Source organism: Aquila chrysaetos, chromosome 20 (assembly GCF_900496995.4).
Source record: "Aquila chrysaetos chrysaetos chromosome 20, bAquChr1.4, whole genome shotgun sequence".
In the NCBI taxonomy this organism is placed as follows: Eukaryota; Metazoa; Chordata; class Aves; order Accipitriformes; family Accipitridae; genus Aquila; species Aquila chrysaetos.
The window spans coordinates 10,380,484-10,395,431 of NC_044023.1; the positions used below are offsets into that span (position 1 = coordinate 10,380,484).

At 36.3% G+C, this 14,948-nt stretch overlaps 1 protein-coding gene across 2 annotated transcripts in view; it reads right to left on the reverse strand.

Annotated features, from left to right (window-relative positions):
* Positions 1-14,948, reverse strand: part of ARHGEF3 (Rho guanine nucleotide exchange factor 3) — a 142,089-nt gene that overhangs the window by 72,081 nt on the left and 55,060 nt on the right. Inside the window, exon 1 of one of the 2 annotated variants that reach the window (XM_029996235.2) lies at positions 9,451-9,498. The exons of the other annotated variant lie outside the window; for it this stretch is intronic. Coding sequence (XP_029852095.1) covers positions 9,451-9,483 — 33 coding nt within the window. The 5' untranslated portion in view covers positions 9,484-9,498. Of the gene's footprint in view, positions 1-9,450; positions 9,499-14,948 lie in introns of those variants that run through there. 2 annotated transcript variants of the gene reach the window in all.

The following is a 14,948-nucleotide window of genomic DNA, read 5'->3' on the forward strand; positions in this document are numbered from 1 at the left end:
TTTTAATACAATTTAATAGGGTTTTTTAGGACTATATGGCTTGAAGAAGCATGTGCAATAGGGAGAAGGAAAGCCCATGCTGAGTGTGCTATATTAAGATGACATACACTAAGTCATCCATGAGTATACCCATGCAGACATCTTACAGAAAACTGCAGAAGATTTAACCACAAAAACGTTAAGGGATAAAAAAGTTGAGGCCTTATGGATACCTGAGCATGCCTGAGTTATATACACAAGTTAAGTAATACATAATCATGTTCTAATATACTGCATATGCATGTTGTTTTAACAGAACCATGTCCAGTTAGAGATTGTATCAGGTTTTGTTTTCATTAAAATCCCATAAGAAGCCCTAACGTATTATGAATACTATGAAACAGGGATAAAGTTGTAAGACACATGACCATTAGCATTCCCTATCTTTGTTCCTGGGAAGCACATTAAAGCTATTAATGTGAATATTCCTAAAATTTTAAACTTAACTATCCAATTAGAACCCATCTCTATTTTAAATTCAGAGTAATAATATTAAAAATAATCCCATTAAAAGGTAGTATGCTATCCTTATACTAGACACGATCACTCATCATCTCCAGTGTATATTATTTACATGAGTAATGTCATACTGCAGCATTGTATGAAATACATTAAATACAAAATACTGTGATTACTCCATATTAGGCTATAAGCAATGGACAAATGCCACCTGCTATCTCACTGCAGAGTATTGTCCTGGTTTCAGCTGGGATAGAGTTGATTGTCTTCCTAGTAGCTGGTACAGTGCTATGTTTTGAGTTCGATATGAGAAGAATGTTGATAACACTGATGTTTTCAGTTGCTGCTAGTAGTGTTTAGACTAATGTCAAGGATTTTTCAGCCTCTCATGCCCAGCCAGTGAGAAAGCTGGAGGGGCACAAGAAGTTGGCACAGGACACAGCCAGGGCAGCTGACCCAAAGTGGCCGACGGGGTATTCCATACAGTGTGACGTCCCATCTAGTATAGAAACTGGGGGGAGTGGGGGCGGGGGAATCGCCATTCAGGGACTAACTGGGTGTTGATTGGTGGGTGGTGAGCAATTGCATTGTGCATTACTTGTATATTCTAATCCTTTTATTATTGCTATTGTCATTTTATTAGTGTTGGCATTATCATTATTAGTTTCTTCTTTTCTGTTCTATTAAACCATTCTTATCTCAACCCACGAGTTTTACTTCTTTTCCCAATCTTCTCCCCCATCCCACGGTGGGGGGCGGCGGCGGGGAGTGAGTGGCTGCGTGGTGCTTAGTTGCTGACTGGGGTTAAACCACGACAAGTATTTCTTTATTAGAATTTTTATGTACTTGAAACAAACTAAATTGAAAAACATTATGAAGCTGTTTGCCTTACTGGCAAAAAAGGACAGCATGCAACACTTCAATAACTCCCCTCTCCTGCACAATATTTGTAGGCCTTAAAAAAGGTCTGCGTGAAAAAAGTATACCAATAACAAGTATCTATTCTGAATAGAAATGTGTCTCTGTTTTCTGACTGCCCATACAGATGCATTACATGCATCTGAATGTGTACCTCTAGACTGAAAAATGTTTTCTATCACACCTGGGGTTTTTTTTTATCTTTTGAAATACAATAAAATAAAAAAAATTTTAAAAAAATCTAAGTCCCCAGACCACAATGACCGGGTGTATAACAATTTTGAATCTTGAGCCACATTTGTGATACTGTTGCCTAAAAGGCTGTGATTACATCCACAGTTATAGAGACAGAACACTTCCTGGTCTTAGCATAGCATGAAAGAGTTGTTCTCAATAATTATCTCACAGGAGATGAGAAAGTAAGATATCCAATTATATATTAAAGCAGTGATTTAATTAAAGGAATTAGAGCAATAAGACATTGTTATAGGAAGGCTGGATTAACATCCTCTCTCCGTCACAGGGTTTTAGTTATCAATACCAGAGATTTATATTTTACCACCTGGGAGATGAAATGCAAAGATGCACAAAAAATAGCTTGATAAAAAAACCCATCCTATGATGGGGAAGGAAATGCTTTTCAGAAGAACCGCTGACTTTTGCTAAATCATCTATCCATTCTAATTGCTTAGAAACGTGTCTGCACACGGACTGGCATCAAAATAAATAATAGTTTAAGACAATGCATTTGCATAGGTGCATAATACCCTTAAACCTTCTAAGTCATAAACAGACTTATTTCAAAATAAAACACAAAATAACTTACTTATTAAGCAACTAACTTATTATTTTTTTCATACAGAAATCAATTTAACAAATGAGGATCCATTCATTCTACCAAAAGATTTTCTCCACACCCCCCCAAAACAAAAAGTCCAAAATAAAGAAAAACTAAAAACCATTTAATCATTCTGTATTTGAAATTGTTTTCATATAAAAATATCTAAACCCCTTAGCCTTTCTAGAAAATGCATCTGGGCATACTTCAACATTGCTAATTGGAAGAAAGCAACTTTGTAAAAGACGGAGTTCTAATATATGATTTAAATAAATATAAGTAGGTAGAGGTGCATATATATACACATACTTATATATAATCTATAAGTGCATACACAAATACATATATACATGTGTATATCACATACTTTTTGGGGGTTTTTTTTGGTTTGGTTTGGGTTTTTTTTCTTTTTTAAAAAACAAGGCAAACATACCACAACATGTTCTACTATGGTTCCTTTGAATGTCCTATTAAGATTTAGGGGGAGGGAAGTATGCAATGAACGAAAAATTATTTGGGTAAACATCATTAAGTCTAAGTTAAAGAAACAGTTTTCCATACCAGTAATAATTCGAAGTTTCTTTAAACAGATTTCTAGGTGGCAAAATGAAAGTTAACATATTTTTTGCGAAGTTCAATAATGAGAGCGATTGTGGACTCCCAATCCTAATTCTCATAATAGAACATCACCCCACACTGCATTTTCAAGGGAAAACATCTAAAGAGGCATGAATGTAAACATATTTTATATCTCTATTTTATATGTGAATGATTTCCTAATCAATTGCCTACTTTTATGAAAGAAAATTAGGTCATGAATAATGACCCAATGAACGCATTCATTCATTAATGTATAAACACTGCATTTTCACCAAGTTTGTCCTATGTTATACAAGTTTAATCAAAAATAAAACCCCTTTAACTAAACAAAATTTGCAATAATACAGAAAAGGGAAAACCATTTAGCCAACAAAATTTTTTTATCATTTTTACTGGTGAGGAAAAGGCAAGAAGGGATTCACTGTTCTGGGTTTTATTCTCCCCTCCAGTTTATGGTACACTATTATCAAGGACAACCCAAAGGACAGTATCTCTATCAGACTAAGTTAAAAAACCAAAACCAACCAAAGAAAAACAAGTTTAAGAGATCACATAGTATCAAAAATAAAATCCAAAAGGGATTAATGTGGAAGGCAGGGAGAAAACAGACCAAATACTTAACAGAAAGTCAAACATCATAGACCAGAAAAGGTTCACGCCACACTCCAAAGGGCGGACTATGTCTGCATGAAAAGCAACTCCACTACATTGTTTCTTCTAATTTTAAAAAGCAATCAGTATCTTCTTAGCCATCTCAATCTACAAGGAACCTTCACATCAAATGCCTGATGATGGTCTTCTGCACATCAGAAGGAGTCACAGGCGATGTTTAAGCAGCCAGGAATAAGGCAGGAACATACCATTGTTTTCTTTCTATAAAGACATCAAATCACAACAATAGTCCAGACTTTCATGTGACTTTCTAATCACACTGTTTTTATACAACATTCCTTCAAAAAAATCCAGTTAGCTTATAAATTCACTTGATATGTAAATCATTTTTATCAGCAAAATCCATATGTATATATTCAAATACACTAGCAATTCTAAGCACTCTTCTATTTTTAAATACGTAACGTACAGAAGCTGGTAAGTTCAAAAGAATATTCAGACACTACAGTTCTCATCTTTTTTCCTTTGTAGTTTGTCAGTACTTCCACACCCATCCATAACACGTTGATCCCTCTCTTAAAAAGCCCTGAAAAATACCACTTGCCAAGACCAAATTTATTCCTTTAATGACTCCAAAACCTCCACCTGCTGTTGCTTCTATGTTAGATCTGTTTCAAGTTTTCACTGTTTCCATTTCAAATCACATTCAAATGATCTCAAAGGTATCAAGCTCCCAGTTAGTTATATCGCAGAGTATGGAGGATTCCAAGTCAGGACACAGAGTCCAGTGATGAGGCACAAACAGTAGAAAACAGATGTTAAAAAGTATGCAAGAAGTGAAGTAGAATGAAAGAAATAAGGACAAACCTGACTGGGGGGGAAGTATTTCAATTCTCCAGACTAATGTAAAATGTTTCCAGAAGTTTCACACATGACACAGCCCGAACACAAAAAAGTTAAAATATTTCAGTTTGGGCTTCCTAATACAACAGAAGGAAATTCTGACTAAAAGCTTCAACATTTTTCTCACCTGCTGTTATCACTCAGTTAACAAAATATGCCTTGGATCCAGCTCAAATTGGGTATAAAATTACTAGGCAAAAGATTAATAACCTTCTATCTTAAGGTTAGTTGAATAATCACTAATTTAACATTTCCTGCCACAGGTGATGGGATATAACATCACAAAGCAGACTTCAGAAGAGAACTAGAAGAGGCAGCAAGTGGTATCGCATTACCCAGCTTCAAGCCAGAACGCTTGTGACACTGAAACAAGAATAAGCCTCAAGTAGGATTACCCATTTTCCATCTTATCACATTACTGTTGCACTGACATTCAAGTGTCTAAGATGAAATAAAGGTACAGATGCCAAATAAAAAAAAAAATAAAAAAAAAAGTTTTGGCCTGGCTGATACAATGCACAGTTCTAGAAAGAAGTCTGTATAGAGGGAAACCATGTCATACCAATCACATAAGCATCTCTGTCTACAATAACCAGCTGGAAAACTCTGAATTTTCTATTGAATATGGTGTTCCTCCTAAGCTTGGTTCAGAGCTAAACAATTACAATTTCACAAACAAGTGATAATTCATTCCCTACTTTAAGGTCATTCAGAGCGATGCATCTCCTGTCATCTTTTAAGGCCAGCCCTCTTTTCACTTTACCGTAGCCTATCACCTTCATGCCAGTACCATTATTCCTCCCTGCTTATCTTTCACTTCCATGGCATACCACTGACAGTTCTAAGAGCTTGAAGGCATGGGAAGACAACAGCATCTTAAAGCAAGGTTTCCCAGAGCATAGTGCCTTTTTTTTTAGCTGAATGATGCATCATACACGCTTTTTGGGACCATAACTTCAGAATACTGAATTCTAATATAAAGTTTTACAAAAAGAACAGAACTTGTTATCCTGCATTCCAATTCACAGTTCTTTACGTTATGTTGGCAAAAAGAACATGCTTAAGCCCTAAAGAGAGTCAAAAATTCCTTAGTTTTATAATAAAACTGGTTTCCTGAATATATTTCCGCTGCCCTCTACTGTTCAGAATACCAAAGACATTACAGGTTTCTTTTCCTCAAGAGTGGCACAAAAATCTAAACCAAAGCTTTATTCCTTTTGAGGGAGAAACAGTCAGAGATGACCCAATAGCACAGTTTGCACCTAGTCTGGTACAAAGCTTTGCCTTTGTTCTGTTTCCCACTCTGCACGTGTTCAGCTGGCAGGCTCTTTGTACATTGGTGTTAGTAACAAAACTTGCTTTTCTTGATGTCCCAAGCAAAATGAATGAAAAAAACCAGACTCTGCTCTAAGTCTGTTACAACACAGGAGAAAACTCTGAAATGGAGGTGAGATAATCTATGACACTTAAGACTTTGCCACTGAAACTATCTAAGTACTTCTGAGGAATCATTCGCATCTCTGCCAGACAAAATGGCAGCTCCTTTTCACCTTTCTCTGAGCACAGAGAGCAAGCTTTATTTCTGCAGTGCTTATTGTGATGGATTTGAGATTTTCCGGTCAATGTATTATAAAACGAACACAGAAGTGAACAATGAAATGAAAGTTATGTTCAATGTGTTTAACATTAACAACAGGAAATGGGTGTGCATGTACGGGATGCTGTAAGGACAAGGATCAGCAGAGCTTTGTTTGAGGACTGGTATTTATTCTATCTTTATTTAACCTTCTTCCTTCCCCTTTTCAGAAGACGGGGGAGAGTATCAGTCACTGGAATCTAGCAGAGAGTTAAACATGCTGAAACATTTTCAGTTTACTGTAAAGTCTGAATCAAATTCAGTTAAGTTACATACTTTTATTTCTTTCTCTGTAGGAGTTCTTTGTTACATGAGTGAACAGCAATCTTTATTATATGATCCTTTCTCAGTCAAAACTTTAAGATTGCTACATAAATTATGGTTTTAACACAATCAATACCTAAGGATTCTAAATTCACCTACCATATAAATGAAAACTAAAGATGCACTTTAAAAGAGTCCATACACTGTTTAGATTCATCTTCTGTTCTCACAAACACTTTTCAGATGGGATCTGTCTGATCCAGTTCTTTGTGCCCCCAAGTAATATCATCAGTCAGCAGGCAAATAATCCCTGGATTCCTTTGCCTTTAGCAAGCTGATGTGATGAAGTTGCAGTTCCCAGCCTTGTATGTTTGTGTTGAGGGAGTTTATTATAGGTCTAGTTGTAAAAGCAAGGACAATCAAAGTTGGGCTATTTTAATGCTCTAACTCTACCCTTAAAGGTTTTGTGCACTTGAATGCATGGGGACTTACTCTGACTGGACAGCAATGACCTGTACTTGCTGCGGTTGACCATTTAATCACAGCTGTCAACCACCACTTCTGGTTCCAAAACTGCTACATCTGTGTACGTAAGAGGTAAGACTTTTTTTCTTGGAACAAAAATCACAGTGCAATTTTCTCACTTGAAAAGCAGATTCATTCAAAAGACATTTTATTATTAGTTTTATTATATTATTTATTGTTTAGGTTTGGGGTTTTTATTCTTTCTTTGTTTTTAAGAATGTCAGGGATCCAACAGAGCTTCTTATTGTAAAAGAGAGCTTGGATTGCTGATGCTGTGCACAGCACTGGAACCACATACAGCAGAATGAAACAATTTCCATAAACTAGGTCTCCACGTGGCATTCAATTGGCTTACATTTGCAGAAACTGCATTAATCCCTTATTATCTAATACTCTACTGCTAGTCTGCTTTCCCCCAGTCTCCTGCATTCAGCACCATTATGCTTCTGTGCCTTTAAAACCCCAGACAGGTTCCTGGATATGGCTTTTGATCTAAGCATCTCAAGTGCTCTTCTTCAGCATCACACAGAATAGATAAAATGGCTGCACCAAAAATGGATTCTTCTGCAGATAAAAACAATACCACTTTACTAAAATTACATGTTGCTATATCTATTTTGGGGTTCAATATATATAAACACAAACACTTTAGCTCCATTTCTCAGGAAACAAGCTTATGGGATATTAGTCAATATCCACGTGACTCCCAATTCTTGAATTATTTTATTTTTGTAAAACCTGTTGCCCAGTTTCAATGAAAATTGACAAAGAGATAAAGACTTACATCATTTTGGACAAAGCATGTAGAACAGGAGACAGAATTTGCACCCAACTTAAAAGATTTCAAAGTAAGCTCAGCAATATTGGTAGATGCTAGACAATCTGTGTGAGTTTACTTCACAAACACGCATCTCCCTGGTGTTCCATAAAACTGTGGCATTTATTGGATTTCTTCTGCTGTAAGTTTGAGTGAATGATATCTAAAATATAGCCACAGCAAATATGCATATTAAGTACATCCAAAAAGACTACACCAATTTAACAGTATGGCAGTTAGTAATCACCAGTCCCATTCTTAAGCTATTTAATAAGAACTGAGAATTCAAACATGTAACATCTATTAAACTAATTTTCACCAGCTGAATAGCTCTTCATTTCTGACAGTGTTAATAAACTTTCTGAGCCTGTTGCAATTTTTATTTACCTTTCTTAAACATGATTTAAGTCAGAATTGCATAAAGCATTCCAGATAGCATCTTAAAAACATCCTGTGCAATAAATTGATCATCTCTCTCTATTGAAAATTGTCACAGGGAACAGAAAAGAAAAAAAAAAATCCCAAATATATATATCCCAACTAACAATCCAGTCTTAAGCTTCAGTGTACTTAAGTCACATTCTCCACAGCAAATCCAAGTGCATATAGGCCCTCAAACATATCCCTGACTTGCTTTCCTGGCACTACAGGCCCCCACCTTTATCACGTTTCTAAGAACTTCAAAGTACAGTTTTATTCAACATATATGCAAATATTTTGAAGTAACTTTGCTTCTTAAGTAAGAGGAAGCTCTTTAGTTTTCCAACAAGTGGAAGGATGCTACAAGCTGAGACTAGAGGTACAAAGTTAAGGGATCACATTTATGCACTTGTGACCCTAATGTGCTACTCTTATTCACATATTATTAACAGCCCAAAACTAAAATCCCATACAAATCATTAAGAACAATCAAGTAGTAAATGCTAACCATTGCAGCATGTAAAACAGGTCAATGTGTAAAATGCAGCTCTTTCTAAATTATCCTGAAAAGTTTGAAATGACAGATTTTATAATATAATTGTATACTCTGTTCTACTGCTTAATTAACATTACAATCGGTAAGTGTTCCCCCCAATATTTAACCTAAATCTCCCTTGCTATGAAATAAGCCCACTTATTCCTGTGCTACCCTTGGCAAAGACAGAGAACAAGTACCAACTTTATAATTGTTCCCACACACTCAAGAGACAAATGTATACTTGTACCTCATATCAAGTCTTATTTTTCTACACACAACATGGTACTAAATCTTTTAAACTTTCTTCATAGGCTGTATTTTCTACAGTTATTATCAATCTGGCTACTTTTCTGTCCACATCTTTCCGAAGTGCAATGTCTAAAACTGCAGGTGATACCACATACACATGCTGCAGAGCAGAATCATTATGCACTGTAAATAAACTGTAAATAGGATCTGTTACAGCTTTCACTTTGACAATGGATAGACTCATGCACATATCTATAAATGTTCCCATGTAAACCCTAGCATCAGCCAAAATCCTCATTTTCACACAAGGAGACAGAGATGTTTACACATGTATGATAAAAAAACAAAACCAGAAACATAAAACTACCATCCTGCAGCAATAAACTACCAATACATAGAGAAAAATAAACGGTCATCCATCCCATTGGGAATATCAGGGTACATTAATCTAACCTGTTAACAAATTTCTTTCCTTACAGAAGGAAACATTCCTGCTAAGCAACGTTTTGGTTTCATTAATACCCAATTTTAAATCCTGGCATGCTTGGCAGCAATATCTGTGCAATTTTAACTTACTACAATACCACACACGCAAACAATAAAAAGTAACACGATCCCAAATTTACACTTACCTGATGATGCACAAAAAAGCAACACCACACCATGAGGTACTTGTTGTTGTACTTAGATTTTAGAAGGTTTCTTAATCTTTGGCGTGACAGTGAAAAGTCTTTGCTACAAAGGAGTCCCTATGTCGCTCCTTCACTTTTCGGCAGGAACTCCTCCCCATGCAGCCACACAGTTTGCTCTCGCTTCCTGTCATGCAGTGTACTAGAAGTGTCAGAAGCTGAGTGATACGTATTGCCATGTCTACCTCTGTTGTGGTTTTTCCTCATAGGCTGCTTTAAGCAATATTTGAAACAGACAAAAGTTTTTAAAAAATTACTAACAAGTGAATGGCAACAGTATGGTAAAGGTAAAGACGTCATTAACGTGTTTTTCAAGTAATAGGTAGGTCTTTGGGAACTTTGAGACTCAGTAACTGAAACACAGTCCATCTCCTACCTGTGCAGTTCTCCGTCTTAAACAGCAGCAATGGGCTTTAAACTCAAGGGCAGACAACTATCTCCAAATGTAGATGCCTCAGAAAACAAAACAGCTGGTAGACACTGGGTAGAACTTTTAAACATTTAGTTCACAGAAAACTTTCAGTATTTCAGAAATTAAGGGATCAGCTAAACAAGAGTTCTTAAATTAACAAAGGCATAATGGCAAGAACTCAGCACAGAATGCTTTAGAATCAGCCCAGGATCAAGGCCCAAAGATGAGCTTGGCAGAGGACCCAAATTTTGCATGTGAGGACATGTGAAGAAAGCGCAAAGCTTGATTTTATCTCCGGTAGTTCAATATAACTAATGAAAGAAACTCCATTTTTGCTGATTCTTCACCAATCTAGATAAGCAAGACTTCAGCAACTGCATCCTATGAAACCCAGTGAATCTTCATTTCACTGGAGTTTGGAAAGCTATATACCTTAAGCATCAAGAAAACTTTAAACTTAAAGTTATTGCTGCCTTAAAAATATCAAATACGACTGTTGCTACCTCAATGACATAAAATTTCCCAGCCCACTTGAAATTTCAAAACTGCGCATCTCCTGCTGCAAGGACTCCCTGGACATGTACACACTCGCCATCAACATGATTGAGAACTTGAAGTCAGTAAACTTAGAGGATTAGGTTCCAGACTCATAACCCAAACTACAAAATATAATGCTTCCTTGAGAGCTCTTATATTTGCATGCCAAATCATTCTTCAGACAAGAACAACAGAGAGACTGATCTGCTAATAATGAGAGTCTTCAGTGGTCTCTCTCAAACTACCAACTAGGTCACTAGCATTTTCTAGTACATATTTGCCTTTAATATACACTCAGTTAATTGCTTCATTTGGCCATCATATCAAGTTACCTTACTTCAAGGTAAGAAAAGTTAAGTTTCATGAGGTGCTAATCTGCAAGTTATCAAAATACATAACTTCCCACACATTATATGAAAAATTATATTTGCATATGATTCATATATACCAGTTTAGATGTGCATTTGAGCAGCCTTCTTCAAAATCTAGACATACATAGATATCAACTTCCCTTAGCCGAAGTTAGCTAGAAAACAATGCAGAATATTCGACCCCCAAAAATGGAATCCATAATCATCACAAGCGATTGAAACACAGTGCTTTATATGGCAACTAAAAATGAGTGATTTAAAATAGCTTTCCTTCATCTTTCCTGCATTACAAACTGAATTAACTGTTTTGGGCAAGTGAAATTGTCCTCAGAAACTAGTAAATAGGAACTGTTGAGAGATATATGAGATTTGGGTTTTTTTAAAGCATATGTAGATTCTAATGTAAAGAACAAGTGCAAATAAATACAGGGAAAAGTAAAATCCTGGAACTTTTCTGATCCTTTGTACACACACTGCAAATACACAGCAAAAAGTTTCTTGAGTGCTTACCTTTTAAAATATTTTCTATACATTTGTAAGATAGCGCATTCTTGGTTTTAGAAGACTTATTGATTAGTCATATCAAAAGATGGAATATGTTCCTACTACTATTCCAAAGAAACTTTTTTGTTTGTTTAAGAATTACTAATTGTGTGAAAAGCAAAGCTCAGGCAAGTATCCATAATGGACAAAGAGAAACAGCTGAATGTATTACTCAACTGTTTCATTTTAACATATTGGAAAAAAAAAAAAGAAAAAAATCAAGTTTTTCAGTATAATAAACAGAAGATGAATACATTTTTGTACACACACACAGATAATTACTTCATATACCCTACCTCCTTACACCTCACTTTTGATCTGTCCCTACCCTGTTCAATCTTTTGTGACTTGCTTAGGTCTATCGACACTGAGTTGTTATGCAAAATTCTACAGTAGGCAAGAATTTCAAAACAAATTTGGATTTTTGTAGTAAGCTAAGAGCAATTTGAACTTCATTTTTAAAGAAAAACAGGTCCTTAGTGAGCTGGTGCAATCTTTCATCTGTTCAGAAAAGTTTCTGCTGAGCTTGGTGGAAGAAGATGAAAGGTGAAACTGGTATCAGTCAGCAATCAACTCCTTTGACAACAAGAGCCATTGCATCTCTCTGCAGACAGAAAATACTAATTGAAAGAATCTTCAGGAAGCAGACATTTTAGGCCAAGACTTTAAAAAAATTACTGAAGTATTTCGCTTTTGGGATACTGTAAATGCTGTTGGCCTGTCTCCCCTGCCTAAAGATGAGCTAAAACCAAATCTTAGCTGCCTTGTTTTCAGACCCTTCCAGCAGAACAGTTTATTTTTCAAAGGAAATCCATATAAATTCTATATATAAGCCTGGAATTTTTTTCAAGGATTCTTTCCTTTCTCTCCATTAACTTGTCATTAGGCTGTCAGTAGATCTAAATTATTCTTACACAATCTTTCACCCCATCATAGGAAAACCTAATCCTTTACTATCAGAATTTGGCAATCCCTCACCCATGCTCAAATACTGGGGTGCAAGTTTTTGAAGTGGTGTGGTTTCCATAGGTCTTAAACTGCACCAAATATGAAGTTAGGTAGACAGGCATTTTTCAATCAGATTTCCTGGTAACATTCAGATTTCCGTATTCCATTTCCTGGAGACCACAACATGCAAACTCTTTAACTTGCTATGCTTCTTTATATTCGCACTTGCACTATTTCTTAGGTCACCTATAACCTTCTGCCTCAGTAGCCATCAGAATTTAAGAAGCCTAAAGACAGATACCACAGACTTCAGCCTAGCATCAGGTATGAGATTAGCCAACCAAACTTTTTCTCATCAATCTAGTAAACAACGTTTAAAACACTCTGCCCTCCCTACCTGTATCAATCAACACAGGTTAACAGGATGGTAAAACCTGCTCTCTAACCTCTGAGTAAATAAAACATTGTATTTGTTTTTTCCCTGAAGCTTTGTATCAGTCAGCTCCAAGGTACTCTGCACTTTGTTGACAGCAACATCAACAGCATCCACCTGAAAGAACGTGCAGCTTGAACTCACATATATTGTAAACACGCACATAAGTACCAAGGAAGGAAATCGAAGACATTTTATCTAGACTCCAGGCAGCAACTGCCTCAAAAGATTGAGGTCAAGAAATTATAATTGACAAAATACATAAATATATGAAAGTTGTTCATTCGGTATCTGTGCAGCTATAGCACTGCTGCTGAGTCCAATGCAGTAACAAAACATGAAACAAAATAGCACCACGAACACAGGATCAAATAGTCAGAAACATCCACAAAACTGTGGGTAAAAGGAATTAAATGTTACTATAAGTCTGGTTTACAGGAACAAAGAATGAACACAGGATATTCATGATTTAAATTAAAAAGAAAATATCTGACAACACTTTGTCTGGGAAACTTTCCTGCCTTAGTATTCTCACTTGTAAAACACACAAAGCACTGGGGTGGCATAAGGTTGAAGTCTGTCAAATGTTTATAACAACAAGCATATGATCAGTCTTTATTCAGACAGTATACAGTCAGTTTCCAAGTATATTCTGCTGACTAATCTTGTCAAAATGATAGCAAAGTGCAAGCAAAACTACCTAAGCAGTTTCATTGTTGCTTTCTTCTCTATAGGTCTTAAGGAAATAAAAAGAATAAAATAAATAAAATCATTCTTTCAGGGCAGTATCCTACTGCTGCAACTAGAATTTTTAACTGTGCAATGAAGGGGAACATACACATCTGAAGTACTGTGGTAGGAAGACATGTAACATTCCCTTTTTCCCCATCCAGAAGCCTAAGCAAGTTAAATGCAGGTTCACATGCAGCCACCAGGCCATTCAAAAAAAACCTGCAGCGATCTCCCTCTTTTCAGAAACTGTGTTTGTAAGGGGGCTGACTTCAAACTTTCTGTAGCAGTGAACCCATTCTTTGATTTACCTGTTGGAGGAAACCCTCCTCAAGGTTGGCATTTGATACACATTTACTATTGGATATTAAATTAAAAAAAAAAAGTTACTGAAAAAAATACTGTTACTCAGAAGAACGGTATCAACCTACTTAAATATTCCTTTAAAAAAGAAACAACTTCTGAAGCTTTAATCCATTTCAGTAGGTGACAGTGGCATGAGGAAAGCAACCTACTTGAATTAAGCTATGAGGGGGCTCAAGCTCTTGCGCAAATAACAGAGGTTCTGCACTCTTTAACAAAATATTACTACAAAACAATAAAAGGTCGTAAGAATTTAAACAAACAGGAGTATGCACAAAAGCTTGCATGACAGTAATCCTCAAGAGATGACACAGTGGTTTTGGTCCTGCTTTTGTCTACCCTACAAGATACTTTTAAGGTACCTGCTGACATCACCTCTTGGATTGCCTTCGACTGTATTTTATCTAAGTGAAACTCCTGGCATAACGCCTCACAGGCTGGAACACTGGCCTCTACCTAACTGGCATGTGCTAACAAGGGGCCTGGCTGTGTCAACTGGTTCCTAATTCTGTGGTTACAACCAAGTAGAGATTCAGAGGCTTGACCTGGCTCCTTTTAAGAGCTAGGAGAGATGCTTACTGGTAGAAATTTCTCTGTAAGTCTTCCTGATTTGCCTATCTCCCATAGTAGAAACTGTTGAGTTTGTCATTTCTCACATATACTCCCAGAGATAACTATTTGGCAAACTCTTAAGATGATGCTTCCCAGAATGTGAAAGATTGTCACAAGTTTCTGAAGACATTAAGAGAATAATTTTTCTTACTGCTTATACAACTGTAGTAGCCCAGAAGCATCACACTGAAAAGCACCAGCCACTGCCCAACTGAGTACCCTCAGAAAGTGCTGCAATTCTTCTCTCCCATCTTCTTCTAGTATCCTTCCAGTCAGGGCATGCAATCTAATCTTTTTAGCATTGGTATAACTGCCCTCATTTTATGACCTTTTCATAAGGCTACTGGTTGGCTTTGGACTGGAAGTGTCTGAAAGGACACAGTAATTGTTGAAACTTAGACTACTTCTTTTGGGGATATTTAAGGTTGTGAACCACTGAAAACTTGAAACAGTGTTAGGAAAAGAAATAAAGCTTTCCAAATTCAGTGGGGAG